The sequence below is a fragment of the Amblyomma americanum genome, chromosome 9 (genome assembly GCF_052857255.1).
Source record: "Amblyomma americanum isolate KBUSLIRL-KWMA chromosome 9, ASM5285725v1, whole genome shotgun sequence".
NCBI classification, from domain to species: Eukaryota; Metazoa; Arthropoda; class Arachnida; order Ixodida; family Ixodidae; genus Amblyomma; species Amblyomma americanum.
In genome coordinates, this window is record NC_135505.1 from 111073276 (window position 1) to 111086413 (window position 13138).

General features: G+C 48.9%; 1 protein-coding gene across 10 annotated transcripts in view; it reads right to left on the reverse strand.

The window, feature by feature from the left end:
- Positions 1 to 13138, reverse strand: part of LOC144104072 (uncharacterized) — an 85271-nt gene that overhangs the window by 15846 nt on the left and 56287 nt on the right. For all 10 annotated transcript variants that reach the window (XR_013308428.1, XR_013308429.1, XR_013308427.1 and 7 more), the window contains exons 19-25: positions 9863 to 9961; positions 9368 to 9493; positions 5503 to 5695; positions 4715 to 4910; positions 3234 to 3419; positions 2850 to 3080; positions 1785 to 1942 (exon numbers count right to left, since the gene is read on the reverse strand). Coding sequence is in view for 5 of the 10 variants with exons in the window: in XM_077636863.1 (XP_077492989.1) it covers positions 1785 to 1942; positions 2850 to 3080; positions 3234 to 3419; positions 4715 to 4910; positions 5503 to 5695; positions 9368 to 9493; positions 9863 to 9961 (1189 nt within the window). In the remaining 5 variants the exon portion in view is untranslated. The remainder of the gene's footprint in view (positions 1 to 1784; positions 1943 to 2849; positions 3081 to 3233; positions 3420 to 4714; positions 4911 to 5502; positions 5696 to 9367; positions 9494 to 9862; positions 9962 to 13138) is intronic.

Genomic DNA, 13138 nt, shown 5'->3' on the forward strand with positions numbered 1-13138 from the left:
CCTTGCATAAATGTCTTTGTAACACACACTGAAACTACAATAACCATTCTCGATACACAAGAAAACAAAGGCATATTAAAAAAATGTAATACCCCCTAATTGGGGGTCTTTAAGGCAATAAAGTGATGTGATGTGATGAGAGACACTTGAAACAAACGTTCAAAAAACAAACTAAACCAACAAGCAAGAACGCTGGGTGTGCAAATATTCGAAGCTTTGAATGCTTTGTGAATTGTGTTATCTATTCAATTCGATTCGTGCCCCACACTTTCACTCTCATTTCAAACTATATTCCAACCTCCTAAACATTCAGATATTATGAATTGCTTGATCACCTAAACTTGTGGTGCAACATCGCAACATTCACAAACTGCAATCAAGTGCCAGCATGCATCAAAAGCCCACCGCGTGCTAGGCCTTGCATAAAATCAATGCACTGATGGCCATCAAGAGCCACTGCATGCTTGTGGGTCGGAAAACAAAGCGCAGCACCAAGTGGCATGACGCAGGCGACAGACAGCTGGCCGTGACCCTGCTGGCAGCGACCCTGACTGGCAGCGACCCTGACTGGCAAAGACTCAATGCACATGGAAGCAGCCCGGCTTGTGGAAGATAACGGAAGGGGCTAAGTTACAGCCCGCATGCGCTGCTGCGCTTGTTTTGCGGCAACCATTATGACTGTTCTCAGGTTCCGTCACTTAGGCCACAGAGGACAAGAAAAGAGTGCACTACAGAAACACTGACCTCGAAGCTAGACTGCACAACCCCCATCGCAACCAGCGCTGCCCTCGCGCACTGGGGCATCTAACGACATGGTTTGGTTTTCGTGCCTTCAGTATGCGACAGTGTGTGGGCCCAACACTGGGCTCGTAGTTCGGCGAATCCGATACGCATGGAGCAAGCGGGATACGTGTCATCATGAACGGTGCGTTCGGGACTGTGTTGCACAAGCGGAGCTTTGTTTTCATGGGTCGGGAGGGAGCGTGGAAAGAATGGTCCAGCTAGCGTTGCAGTTCAGGTTGCTGCTCATGTGTCCGTTTCACGAACCGCCTCGTTGTGTTTCGTTAGCAGTGCCCTGTGTCTTGCCCCTCCCATTTTATCACTGATGACACTCCTCAGTCAGGAGGTATCTGCGGATACCTTACGGCCACCTTACAATGCTTCATGACAGAACTATTTCTACTACCTGATTCCCCCTCCTTTAATTAAAACACCTAGAAGGCTTCACAGGTATAGTAACTTATGCCAATGATAGGTGAAAACAAAATCTGTTAGCAATAACTTTTTTTTTTCACAACTGTATTTTGTAGAAAAGCATTTGTCTTTAATTTGAGGCAGCCGTTCCGGTATTTGACCTTATTCGAAAATATTCAATTTGATTTGATCCGCATATTCAATTCAATTAGCAACTGGTTTTCATTATTCACACTCACTTTGAAACCGAAAATTTGATATTCACTTACCTCTAGCAAAAACTATTCATAGCAGTGAAAAAAAAAAAAAAAACCCTCAATTATATGACTGAAGTGACTGTTCCAAAGTGGCAATTCCAAAACCAGCGGCAACTGTCCGAGTTAATGCGACAGCTCGCTCGAGCTAATGAGACAGCTGGGTATCTTTTACTGCCCAAAATGTTGAAAAATCTTCAAGCTATGAAACCAATGAAATGAAAGTCTAGACTGTCATGACATTAGGCTCAGTTCCGACTGCGATGCCAAAAGGGCGAAATTGACTGTGCCAGAATAAAATGGGTGCCCACTGCGCCAAAGTGCAAGAACACTCACATGGACCGGCTGGCCAGCAGGCTCAAGTGGCTAGCGAAGAGGGGGACGCACTTGTCAGGGCCACCCAGTTCGTCCACACCTTCGTGGTGGGCACACAGCAGGGCATCCAGAGACTGGGTCAATGTCTCTCGCTGGCTCCAGGGAATCTCAAAGAAGTCCTGCAAAATAAGTGGGCAAAAGAGAGAGAAACGAATGGAATCACCAGAGGAACTCAAAAGTGCACACAATCACCCTGCAGCAGAATGCAATTCAAAGAAAGAGCAGTTGGCAGCTAAAGCCCATGGTCTGCAGTGTCGCAGCCACAGCAGCAAACGAAATCAGCATTTCAATATTTTACTCCAATAAACAAATTAAGAGACATCAAGACTCTATGCTTAGTGTCTCATCATGCGATTCATCATCATCATCATCAGCCTGACCACGCCCACTACGGGGCAAAGGCCTCTCCCACGTCTCTCCAATTAACCCTTTCCTTTGCCAGCTGCGCCCACCATATGCCCGCAGACTTCTTAATCTCATCCACTCATGTAACCTTCTGCCGGCCCCCTAGTCGAAATTAAGAGGAAGAAATGGGTTTGGGCAGGGCATGTAATGCGAAGGCAAGGTAACCTAACCGCTGGTCCTTAAGGGTAACGGAGTGGATTCCAAGAGAAGGCAAGCGTAGCATGATGTGATAAGCTACTAGTTTAGGCAAAACAAAAAGCTTGAACTACATACTACATTTCCTAGTCACGAATGCGGGTGGAGCTCAACTGCCAACTTAAGCTGCACCAGACCAATTATTTTCTGGTGTCCAGGCAGAAAAGTAACTTGAGTCAGAGAGAAAAGCAATGCCCACAAACGCTAGGGCCAGGGTATAGAAAAAGGCAAAGAAGAGGTACAAAACACGCACAACTGCATCTGCATTAGAGGCTTGCACTCATCCCGCTCCATCTCCCACAGCAAACATCTGTGGCACCCCCCATACAAGATGACCCGCAGGGTATACACACATGCAAGGTTGCCTCGAACTTTGCAGCGTTTACTCTGCTCTCGAGTGCTCACATGACTGGAGTCTTCACGTACCGAGCAGCAGAGTCGGCCAACAGATCCTCGCTCGACGCAGAACAGAGTGGCTGGCAGTGTCCGGAACTCGACAAAGTGGATGTAGCACAGCCACAGGAAGCAGAGATCATTGGGCGAGAGCAGCATGTTGGCACACTGGAGGATGTCGCGCGTTGTCGTGTCCATCAGCTCGTCAGCGACGGCCTGGGAGTCCACGAAGTGCTCGAACCCGATGACCGACTTGACAGACGTCTGCACACCCCAATCGGAAGAACTTTGTCCCATCAGTGCTTCATGAAACGAAACCTCCAGAGTGCCTGAAGACATCTTTAGGCTCCTCGGAGGTTTTTGGAGCCAGTGCAATTTAGGCCATCCCTCTCAACACCCCCCACCCCCACTCGTTACCTTCAGAATGAGGAAGGCAAGCGGCATGTTTCCGGCAGTGGCGCACAGCTGGGCCCAATACAGGACCACCTCGAGGATGCAGTGAGAGTCTGGCTGCTTTCCCCCTGACAGGCCCTGGGTAAGGTGGTACAGCTGCTGCTGGCACAGCTGGCCTTTGGAGCGCAGTGACTCCACCAGGGTCACACACTGCACAAGGAAAGATGGTCCAATGAGTGGCAATGACTGCACATTACACCCGACAACAACGATTTTTGGCAGAAAAGAGAAAGGCGCAGAGGCAGATCATCTGTAACTACGTAACTCCGTCAATAGTTGAGTCGCAGGACGGATGCCTGCACGCTGCTCGCTGTGCAGTTACCTCACTCCACTGATACTACCGGAGGAGGAGGAGGGGAGAGAGTTTAAAGAATACAGGAGAGGTCTGCCTGGTTGTTAGCCTAGCATGCTACTCCAGCTACAGCTTGCACCATCTATAGAAGCTTCATGTCACAGGACGTACCGAAAAATTAGTTGTAATCGAAAATAGCGTTCTTGCCATGGCTCTCAAATGTTAAAAAGTGTGCAGGCAGGTTAGAAACATCACCAGTGCACTATGTTTTAGAAGGAAACTATAACTGCAACCGAGGGCCATATTCCTCTGCGCATAAAGAAAGGAAATGTTTCAGCTGTGAAGTTTCCGCTCCACTGCAGGGGAAAGCTGTCGTTTGCTAGCCCGCTATCATCAAGAGGAAAAGGCGAAGATAGCATGCTTCTCATTACTATACTGCTATCAACTGCCTACCATCACTAGTGAAAAGAGCAACTGGCCGCGTTCCCAACTGCAGGCATGCATTTATGCCTTCTCCGGCTTTTGTGACACTAAAGCTTACATTCTTCCCTCCTGAGGAGCCCTTTTTACGTGAATGAAATGCCACAGTAGGTAAGTTAGACAAAGGTCCTCCGAAAGCTTTACTGGTGACCAAACTTCCCCCCTACAGTTTGCAGGAACAGAACCATCCAGTGCAAAAGACGTCAGGATTAGAGGGCAGGTAGCAGCCATTAGCCCAAGATACAACCCTTGAACACCCGAGATTTCTGCGCAAGCAGTGCCACCAAGGAACCACAAGTTCAGCAAAGTCAAGTACACAGTCTAATACAAATGGGTAATGTTGACTGCACGTTTAATTCCCATACAGAAAACCCATACTTTATAGAAAAGTTTGTCGCTTTCCTAGTGGCCGTGCCTGTCTTCCACAGGATGACACGAATTCGGTGTTTGGGTCAGCGTGTGCATTGAATGATGCCAATCTGTCGTCTATTATTAAAGCCGTCACCTCCGACTGGCGTAGTGCTCTGGTGTAGTCACTCTAGCCAGCACACTGAGCTTTCGCACGGAATTGTGCAGCACCATTATGACCGTGAGGAAGGAAAATACGAAAAGACCCTTGCTGAAAAGATGACCCATGCAGGAAGGGAGGAACCAATGCTGCTGCTCCACGCACCTTCCACCAGACCGAGTTGTGGCAACAGTAGTCCAGGGCCTTGTGGCACAGGTAGTCGAGGTCTGAGCACTGCGGGTGTGCCGCGTACCAGCCCAGGTAGTGGCACCACACCTCGGGACTGCCCCGGTTGTTCTCCAGCGCTTGCGAGAACACGTTCAGCGCATGGTCCAGCCGCAGCTCCGGTTCACTAGCCTCGCTGAAAAATGCAAGCATGCACTCAAGGGTTACACACAAGCATGCAGAGAGCAAACGCATGTGCCACCACATGTTGGTGTTGGTTGGTTTGGTTTGGTTGGTTTATGGGGGTTTAACGTATCAAAGCAACTCGGGCTATTTAACGTCTCAAAGCAACTCAGGCTATGAGAGACGCCGTAGTAAAAGGCTCCGGAAATTTCGACCACCTGGGGTTCTTTAACGTGCACTGACATCGCACAGTACACGGGTCTCTAGAATTTCACCTCCATCGAAATTCGACCACCGCGGCCAGGATCGAACCCGCGTCTTTTGGGCCAGCAGTCGAGCGCCGTAACCACTGAGCCACCGTGGCGGCTGCACCACGTGTTGGTAGCAGTCTAACAGTCTAAATGACATCGAGAAATGAGGGACATGGATTCTCAAAGGGCACAGAATCACCTGCACAAGGCCGTGAATCTTCCTGAACGGTCTAGTAGCATTACCTAACAGTCATGCATCAAATAATTTGCCCCCGTGTGAAGCACAAAAGGACAAACAGGGCTGCGTACCAACAGTTTTAAGCAGAGTACTGCACCAGTACCCCAAGACATCACCTGAGTCGGCCGTACAGGTGTCGGTAGGCAAGCCGCAGCCACAGCTCCACGTTGTGCGGCTGCTCGTTCAGCAGCTGCTCAAGAGTAGCCGCGCCGAGCTCCGAGGAGTTAAAATAGCGGACGTCCGGCTCCAGGTCCAGCAGCTCAGGGTCATCCACCTCGGTCCTTCGCTGCTGCAGCAGCTGGCGCCAGTCTGCAGAGTGCATACAATAGGCGAGTCATGCTTCCTTCATTGTCATCATCATCACTGGCCCAACTACAGTAAAACCTCATTAATTCTAAGTCATCGGGACCATGAGAAATCTTCGAATTAAGCGGGTTTTTTTCGAATTAACCGAACACGCCAAGAAATACGACGCAGGCAAAAAAATTCTTTGCAGGAACGCGCTACCTTTATTCGGCATATTTTGAATTACTGAAAGTAATCAGAGATGCTGGTTTGCCGCGTCCGGTAGTTTGCGGCTTCGAAGGTCATGTTCTCAAGTTGGCCAACTAGGTGAAACATTTCAGAACTTCCACTGTGGCGCTCAACAAAACTGAGGATAAAGTTCAGCGATCCGATGACTTCATCGAGAGCAGGTGTGCGGAGAGGCTCGTCGGTGTCGTCGTCGCTCTCGTCGCTGTCATCAAGCGTGTTCGCAACAGCGGTAATCTCACTCTCCAAGTCCGAGTAGCCTGTCTGCTCATCACTCTCAAAGTTCGGATACTCGGCGACGCCGACTGTGTTGGACTCATCCTCCTCTGCGCAGAGTGCACTGATGCGGTCGCAATACTCTGCTCCTTCTTCGTCAAGCGTACATGGGTAGTCTGCATCGGCATCAACAGTGCTTCCACTGGAAAAACCAGCGTGCTCAAAACACCGCCTGATCAATGTGGGCTCCACTTGTTTCCAAGCGTACATCATGAGGCATATGGCTCCGAGGAGGTCGACGGAGTACTCCTAGCCATTGTCATAGCAAAGGAGCATGCGCTTGAGCAGGTGGTGCCGATTAATCTTCCTTGTGTGGTGAATGACGCCTTGGTCCATCGGCTGTGAGATCGAAGTGGTGTTCGGAGGTAAAAATACCATCCTGATGGCCTGGAGGTGTGGGATGTCGCCATGTGCCGGGCAGTTGTCGACGACAAATAGGACATTCCTGCCTGTGGCCGCAAACTTGCGGTTAACTTGCCGCACGTACTCCTCAAATATTGCACCCGTCACCCAGGTTTCCTACTGTGCCTGTAGACGAGTTCATCCTTTGGCGGCAGCCGCGCATTTTTGAAGCAGCGAAGCTTCCCCATCTTCCCGACAACCAGTAGCGGCAGTTCGTGTTTACCGCACATGTTCGTGCCCAGCAGCCCAGTAATCCTGTCCTTGGCCTGTTTTCTACCCTTGATTGCAGTGTTTTTCACTGCAAACGTTTTTGTTGGCAGCATCTTATAAAAAAGTGCAGCCTCGTCAAGGTTGTAAACATCGTCTGCACCGTACTCTCTAAGCAGCGGCGCCAAAGTGCACTTTTTCCAATCCTCGACAACGCTCTCGTTAGTGCTGCCGCTCTCACCCCAGACGGTCAGAAATGTCAACTTACTGCATTCTTTAGAACGGCAAAACCATCCGTTACTGCATTTGAATTCTTCGTGCCCAAGTTGTAGAGCTAGGTCGTTGGCCTTCTCGTGCAGTAGCGTTTTATTGATGGGAAGGTGGGCTGCGTTTGCTTTCTGCAGCCAGCGAAGCAGAGCAGATTCCACATCTTGATACGTGGGAGCCCGCACTCGTGACCGCTTCGAAGAATATGTCTTGCCGTAGGCCCCTAGTATCTTCCGACTTGTTGCTCAGTATTGTGGACAACGTCGAGAGGGGCACGCCGTGCCTTTTAGCCAACTCAGTCTTGGAACAAGCGTTCTTGCCTGCTTCTTGGATCAAGCAGAACTTCTGCTGCAGCGTTAAAAAAGTCTTGTACTTCGGCATTTCGTTCACTGGTACGGTCACAAAGCTAGCCCTCCTGCACAGCCCAAAAAAAAAAAAAAAAAAACGGCACAGTAGTCGACCCCTAACCACCGCGCACAGCACAAAGAAATGACGCAGGCGAGACCTGCGTGGCGGTTGTGGCGGCGTACTTGCAGCGTCGGAGGCACGGGGGAAGAGCAATCGCGGTGGTCGCGGTACGGAACACGTGACAAAAACAGGTATGCCCGCCGTGTTGCAGTGAAGCACGTCTTCTCCTCTGCAGAAGCGCGTTTCGGCGGTGCGCGGGGCGCACTGTGGACCGATTTTTGTGCCGAGAGTGCTCCGGCTGGGGCGCTTCACCTATATATCATCGCCATTGCTATGTGGCTTTGCATTGCGGCTGCGTAGGGCCGTCGTTTTGCCGGGTTTGCAGCGAAACATGGATCAGGCATTGCCGCATAGCACCCCAAATTTTCGAATTAAGAGGGCTGGCTCAGGCCACCTGCTCGAATTATCCGGCCAAATTTACATTGGAAAATACGGGACCGCAGAAAACCTTTCAATTATCCGGGATTTCGAATTGACCGAGTTCGAATTATGGAGGTTTTACTGTATGCCCACAGCAGCACACAGGCATTTCTCCACTTATCCCTGCACTCTGGCAGCTGCAGTCTACCTATCCCCACGAACTTAGTGATCTCATCCACCCACTACTGAATTTGCCCTCCCTTGGAACTCACTCCCATCACCTCCGTGTTATCACGGGTTGCAGCTGTTGCTTAGCCTGCACTTGGTACCTCGTAATAGGTTATCAGTGGCTGGTTTTACATAACTGCCCACTAACCCTGATTGCTCACAAATTCCACAGAACACCTGGGAACGTTTATTCTTTTGGGCAGCTCTCTGGCCAAAAGGGAACTGCAGACAGGTCAGTGGAATGGCCGTTTTCACTTTCGTACCGTGAAACAATAATCTAATTGCACTTTTGAGCTGTGCATACCCCATTTTCATCCATTGAAGCGCGGTATCGAGGGCAGAAAACCCCTACTGACAAGCAAACACTCGACTTAGTCAAGTTCAGCAGCTTCTATAGCCCGCATAGATTCAGGAAATGGGTACATTCATATTGCATTCGACATGGATATCGTGTCATTGTGCTGCGCAATGTTTGGTACAACCGCCTATCCATGAACACACTTCTGGAGTTGTTCGACTTTCCCTACTGTGTTCAGCTGATGCAGAGAAGAGACACCAATGAGGAAATTAATGCAGAACAGCAGCCAACCATCCTGTTTGGTTTGACAATTCCACCGTTTAATATACAAGCACATCAAAAGCAAAACAGTAGGGGTGTGCGAATATTGAAATTTTCTAATACGAATCGAATACGAATATGAAGAAAAAATGGCTTCGAATATCAAATATCTGTTCAGTACAAAAAAAATTTCAGAAAACCATGAGCAAGCAAACGTTGCCCTTTTTTTTTTTTTCAAAATAGTTTATGGTCTTTGCAACTAAAACAAACAAAACCAGACTGCCTCAGTACCATACAAAAAAACAATGTGCACAGAAATGTATACTACTTCATTAGACAGCATAACAGTATCCAAACTAAAATGAGGTCATGCAAAACAAAATCGATAAAATGACAAGACTGGCAACAAAAAATAACATGATGACTATTAAACCTCATTCATTCGGAGTTCAAGGGACCGGAAGAAATGCCTGGTTCATTCGAAGGCCTCTTTTTGAATACGAATACAAATACAATTTTTGAATACAATTTTTGAATACAAATACAAATCAAATATCAAACATATTCGATTCGTATATGAAATTTCGAATATTCACACACCCCTAAAAAGTAGACAACTGGCACAATAGAGTCTCGATGACCCTCATGAGTATAAATAATAAGCGGCAGTCAAACGATCTTACCTTTCTCAGTGGCCAGTGATGATGACTTGTCATGTGCTTCGAGAGACTTTAATGCTGGGATGCCAGTCTGATGAGATGGCTGCATGACCCAGCCTTGCCTCCGGAGGATCGTGTAATGAGGTGACACTGAAAGATGACAACAAAACATGTTTCGACCAAAATGCATGGCCCTAACAAGCGCAGAAGAAACTTCCTGCCATGAACACGAAAACATAGGTTCATTCAATAGCATAATGGCAGACAGCTTAGTGGACATCAAATGAATGTCCATAGATATTCGCTGAGGTCCACTCACAGCACCTGTGGTGTTTGTTCATCGTCATCCTGCATTATAAACAAACTACCTTAAACCAGTATCCCCAGGCTTCCCCAGTATCCACGGTTCCTGAGAATTCTTGTACTTTGTCAGTTTTTGAGACGAAAGCATAGTGCTTCGGCAAAAGGCGCAGTTCCTGTGGAAGTTTCAGCGACGTTCAGCAGCATTCGCCTGCTCACCTTGATTAAGACTCCTGTTGACATCGGTGACGATGAGCTTGCAGAGAGCTTCGGTGTCGAGGCCCCTGTGTTTCCGCTTCATGTTGGCCACATAGATTTCTGTAATGAGCCAGTTAAAAAATATAACTAAAGGGGACACTTATGCTTCGCGTTAAGGGTATGACGTGATAGCGTAATGGGTTAATTAATGCCCACATACAGTGGAACCTCGTTAATTCGAAGTCCGTCGGACCGCGAAAAATCAACGAATTAACCGGGTTTTCGAATTATCAAAAATGGACGAAAAACGAGAAATAAACGTACAAAACGTGGCTGTATCAATACTGCGCCTTTATTTCGCCTGAAAAACGGTCACTTGAAGTAGTCATCGATGCGCGACTGCTTGGCGCGGTAGTTAGCCGCACCGTAGGCTGCGTCCTCCAGTCTGCTTACAGTGCGCAGCAATTCGCTGTTACCGCCGCTACACTCCACAAAACTGTGCACAACGTTCAGCGACTCGACGACTGCAGCTAAAGCTGGTGCTCGGGCGGGCTCAACATCGCCTTCAACTTCGCTGGAAGGCCCGTTGTCACATATTTCTCCTTCCAAGTCGGCATACGACGTTTGGGCATCATGTTCGGCGCTCAAATAGTCCGCAAAGGTCAATTCGTTGCTCCCGTCGCCGCTTTCTTCGTCGAAGTCGGTCATGCGCGCACACAATAACTCTCCTTCATCATCCAGTGTGCAGCTGGCATCAGATGCATCCTCGGGACTGACATCTTGTTGCTTGGAAAAACCGGCGTGCATAAAGCAACGCCTGATCATATCTCCCTCCACCTGCTTCCAGGCGTACACGATTAGGCAAATGGCACCCAGTAGGTCCACGGAATATTGCTTACTGTTGTCGTAGCACAACAAGATCCTTTTAAGTAAATGGCAGCGATAAATCTTCCTCGCTTGCAGAATAACGCCTTGGTCCATAGGCTGCGACAGAGCTGTAACATTCGGCGGCAGGAAGACAAGCCTAACTGCTGTCAAGTTCTGGATGTCGGCGTGGGCTGGGCAGTTGTCAACAACAAAAACAACTTTTCGTCCCGCGGCAGCAAACTTACGGTCAAGGTGCCTCACGTACTCCTCGAACAGCGCTGCCGTCATCCAAGCCTTTTTGTTGCTTCTGTACAGCACGTCATCTTTAGGAGGAAGTCGTGCGTTCTTGAAGCACCGAGGCTTCTCCACTTTTCCTATGATCAGCAGCGGCAGTTTGTGACTGCCGGACATATTCGCACCAAACAGAATGGTTATTCTGTCCTTGGGTTGTTTTTTTCCCGTGACTACCGCATTCTTTGGGGCAAACGTCTTCGTAGGCAGCATTTTGTAAAACAATGCGGCCTCGTCCATGTTGTAAACATCGTCCTCCGCGTACTGCTGAAGCAGCGGAGCCAATGTATGCCTTTTCCAATTCTCGACAACATTTGGGTCGACGCTCCCGCTTTCGCCGCACACTGTCACGAATTTGAGGTTATTGCGGTCTTTAAATCTGGACAACCAGCCGTTGCTGCACTTAAATGCTTCATGGCCCAGCCGCAGTGCAAGCTCATCGGCCTTTTCGCGCAGCAGCGTGCCGTTCACAGGCAGGTGTGATGCATTTGCATGCTGAAGCCACTTTATCAAGGCGTCTTCAACGTCCGGATACGTAGGAAAACGAATCCTTGTCCGCTTCGTCGAATGCGTCTTCCCGTAGGCCTCGAGGATCTTCGTCTTATTTTTCAATATAGTCGAAAGGGTCGATAAAGGCACCTTGTGCTTTTCCGCCAACTGCGTTTTGGAGCTCGTCCATTTTTCAGCCTCCTCAATTAGGCACACTTTCTGGCAGAGAGTCAGAGTTCTGTACTTCGGCATTTTCTTAACACCAACACCGCGCACGTGGTCAAGAACTAGCAGAGCACAGTACTCGCCTGGTCGCGGCACCGAACAATAAAGAACAACGAGCAGTGCCTGCCACAAGCGAGACAAACAACAAAAACGGAAACGGAACCAGAAAATTTTCGACCTAGTGGCACCTGCTTGTTGCTTTGTCAACTAAAGCTAGCCCCCAAAACCGGTGCAGATCACTGAGGCACAACAAAGCACCGGAAACAGGAAGTTGATTTAAAGTGCCGCCTGGCTTCCACTCCTGCAACTATACTGGCCTCAGAGACTGGCAATATGGAAAAATCACGGAGGCCATGGCTTAAATTGACGTATTATCCGGATGAGGGCGCGCTGGCTGTTCAAATTATCCGGCAAAATTTGCATACAAACTGTTGAGACCGCCGAAAACCTTCGAATTACGCGGGATTTCGAATAAACAGAGTTCGAATTAACGAGGTTTTACTGTATGCGGAATCGGTCATTCTCGACTTCACACTCGTAGATCCGTGGGAGTCATCATACCATTCCTCGTGCAGTGGCGGAGTGGTTAACCAATGTCCCACTGCCCTGTGATGGCAGGCGCTGCCTCCTTCGGGCTTGTGTGACCCAGGCTGCTCTTCCCGAGCGACCAATCATTAATTTACCTGCCACCTGCCACGTTGTTAGTTGCTCACAATCCGGTGGACAAGTTACTGGTTTATGGGGATTTAACATCCCAAAGAGACTCGGGCTATGAGGGACGCCACAGTGAAAGGTTCTGGAAATTCCGACCACCAGGGGTTCTTTAACGTGCGCTGACATTGCACAGTTATGATGACCCCACAAGGTCACGTGACCTAGGTGGTCCACGACCTGGTTGTTTCTCCGGGGTTTCTCGCTCACAATGGCACCGCTGCCGAAGAACGACGGCCGATTTCCCGCGCAACGGAAGCCTTAATGCTGTCGCGTTAAAAAGCAAGCTGCCACTTGGGCCTTGCATTCGTCACGCCTCAAGACGTTTCCATAACGTGTGGCGCACACACAGACTTCTTTATTTCTCTCCTCTTTCATCCTGTTCCACCCACTCCCCACATATACACCTTGTGCCCTCTGGTTTTCATTCTGCTAACTACAAGGTATGCTAAGACACTCTCGCGGCACCACTTGCAACTTGGTTTGGTGTGATGGCCACCACACATTCCTAACACACTTACCAAGAAACTATACAAACAATCAAAGCAGATCCATAACAAGCTCACTTAGTCACCACGTAAAATTAAAAACGAAAAATATGCACCTAAAGTGTACAATGATACTTCACTAAACCTTTTAGGTGCCGAGCAAAGTTTTGAGTCAATGACATTTTGTTGCTGAAGTTACCATGCCCAATGATCGCAATAATCCGTG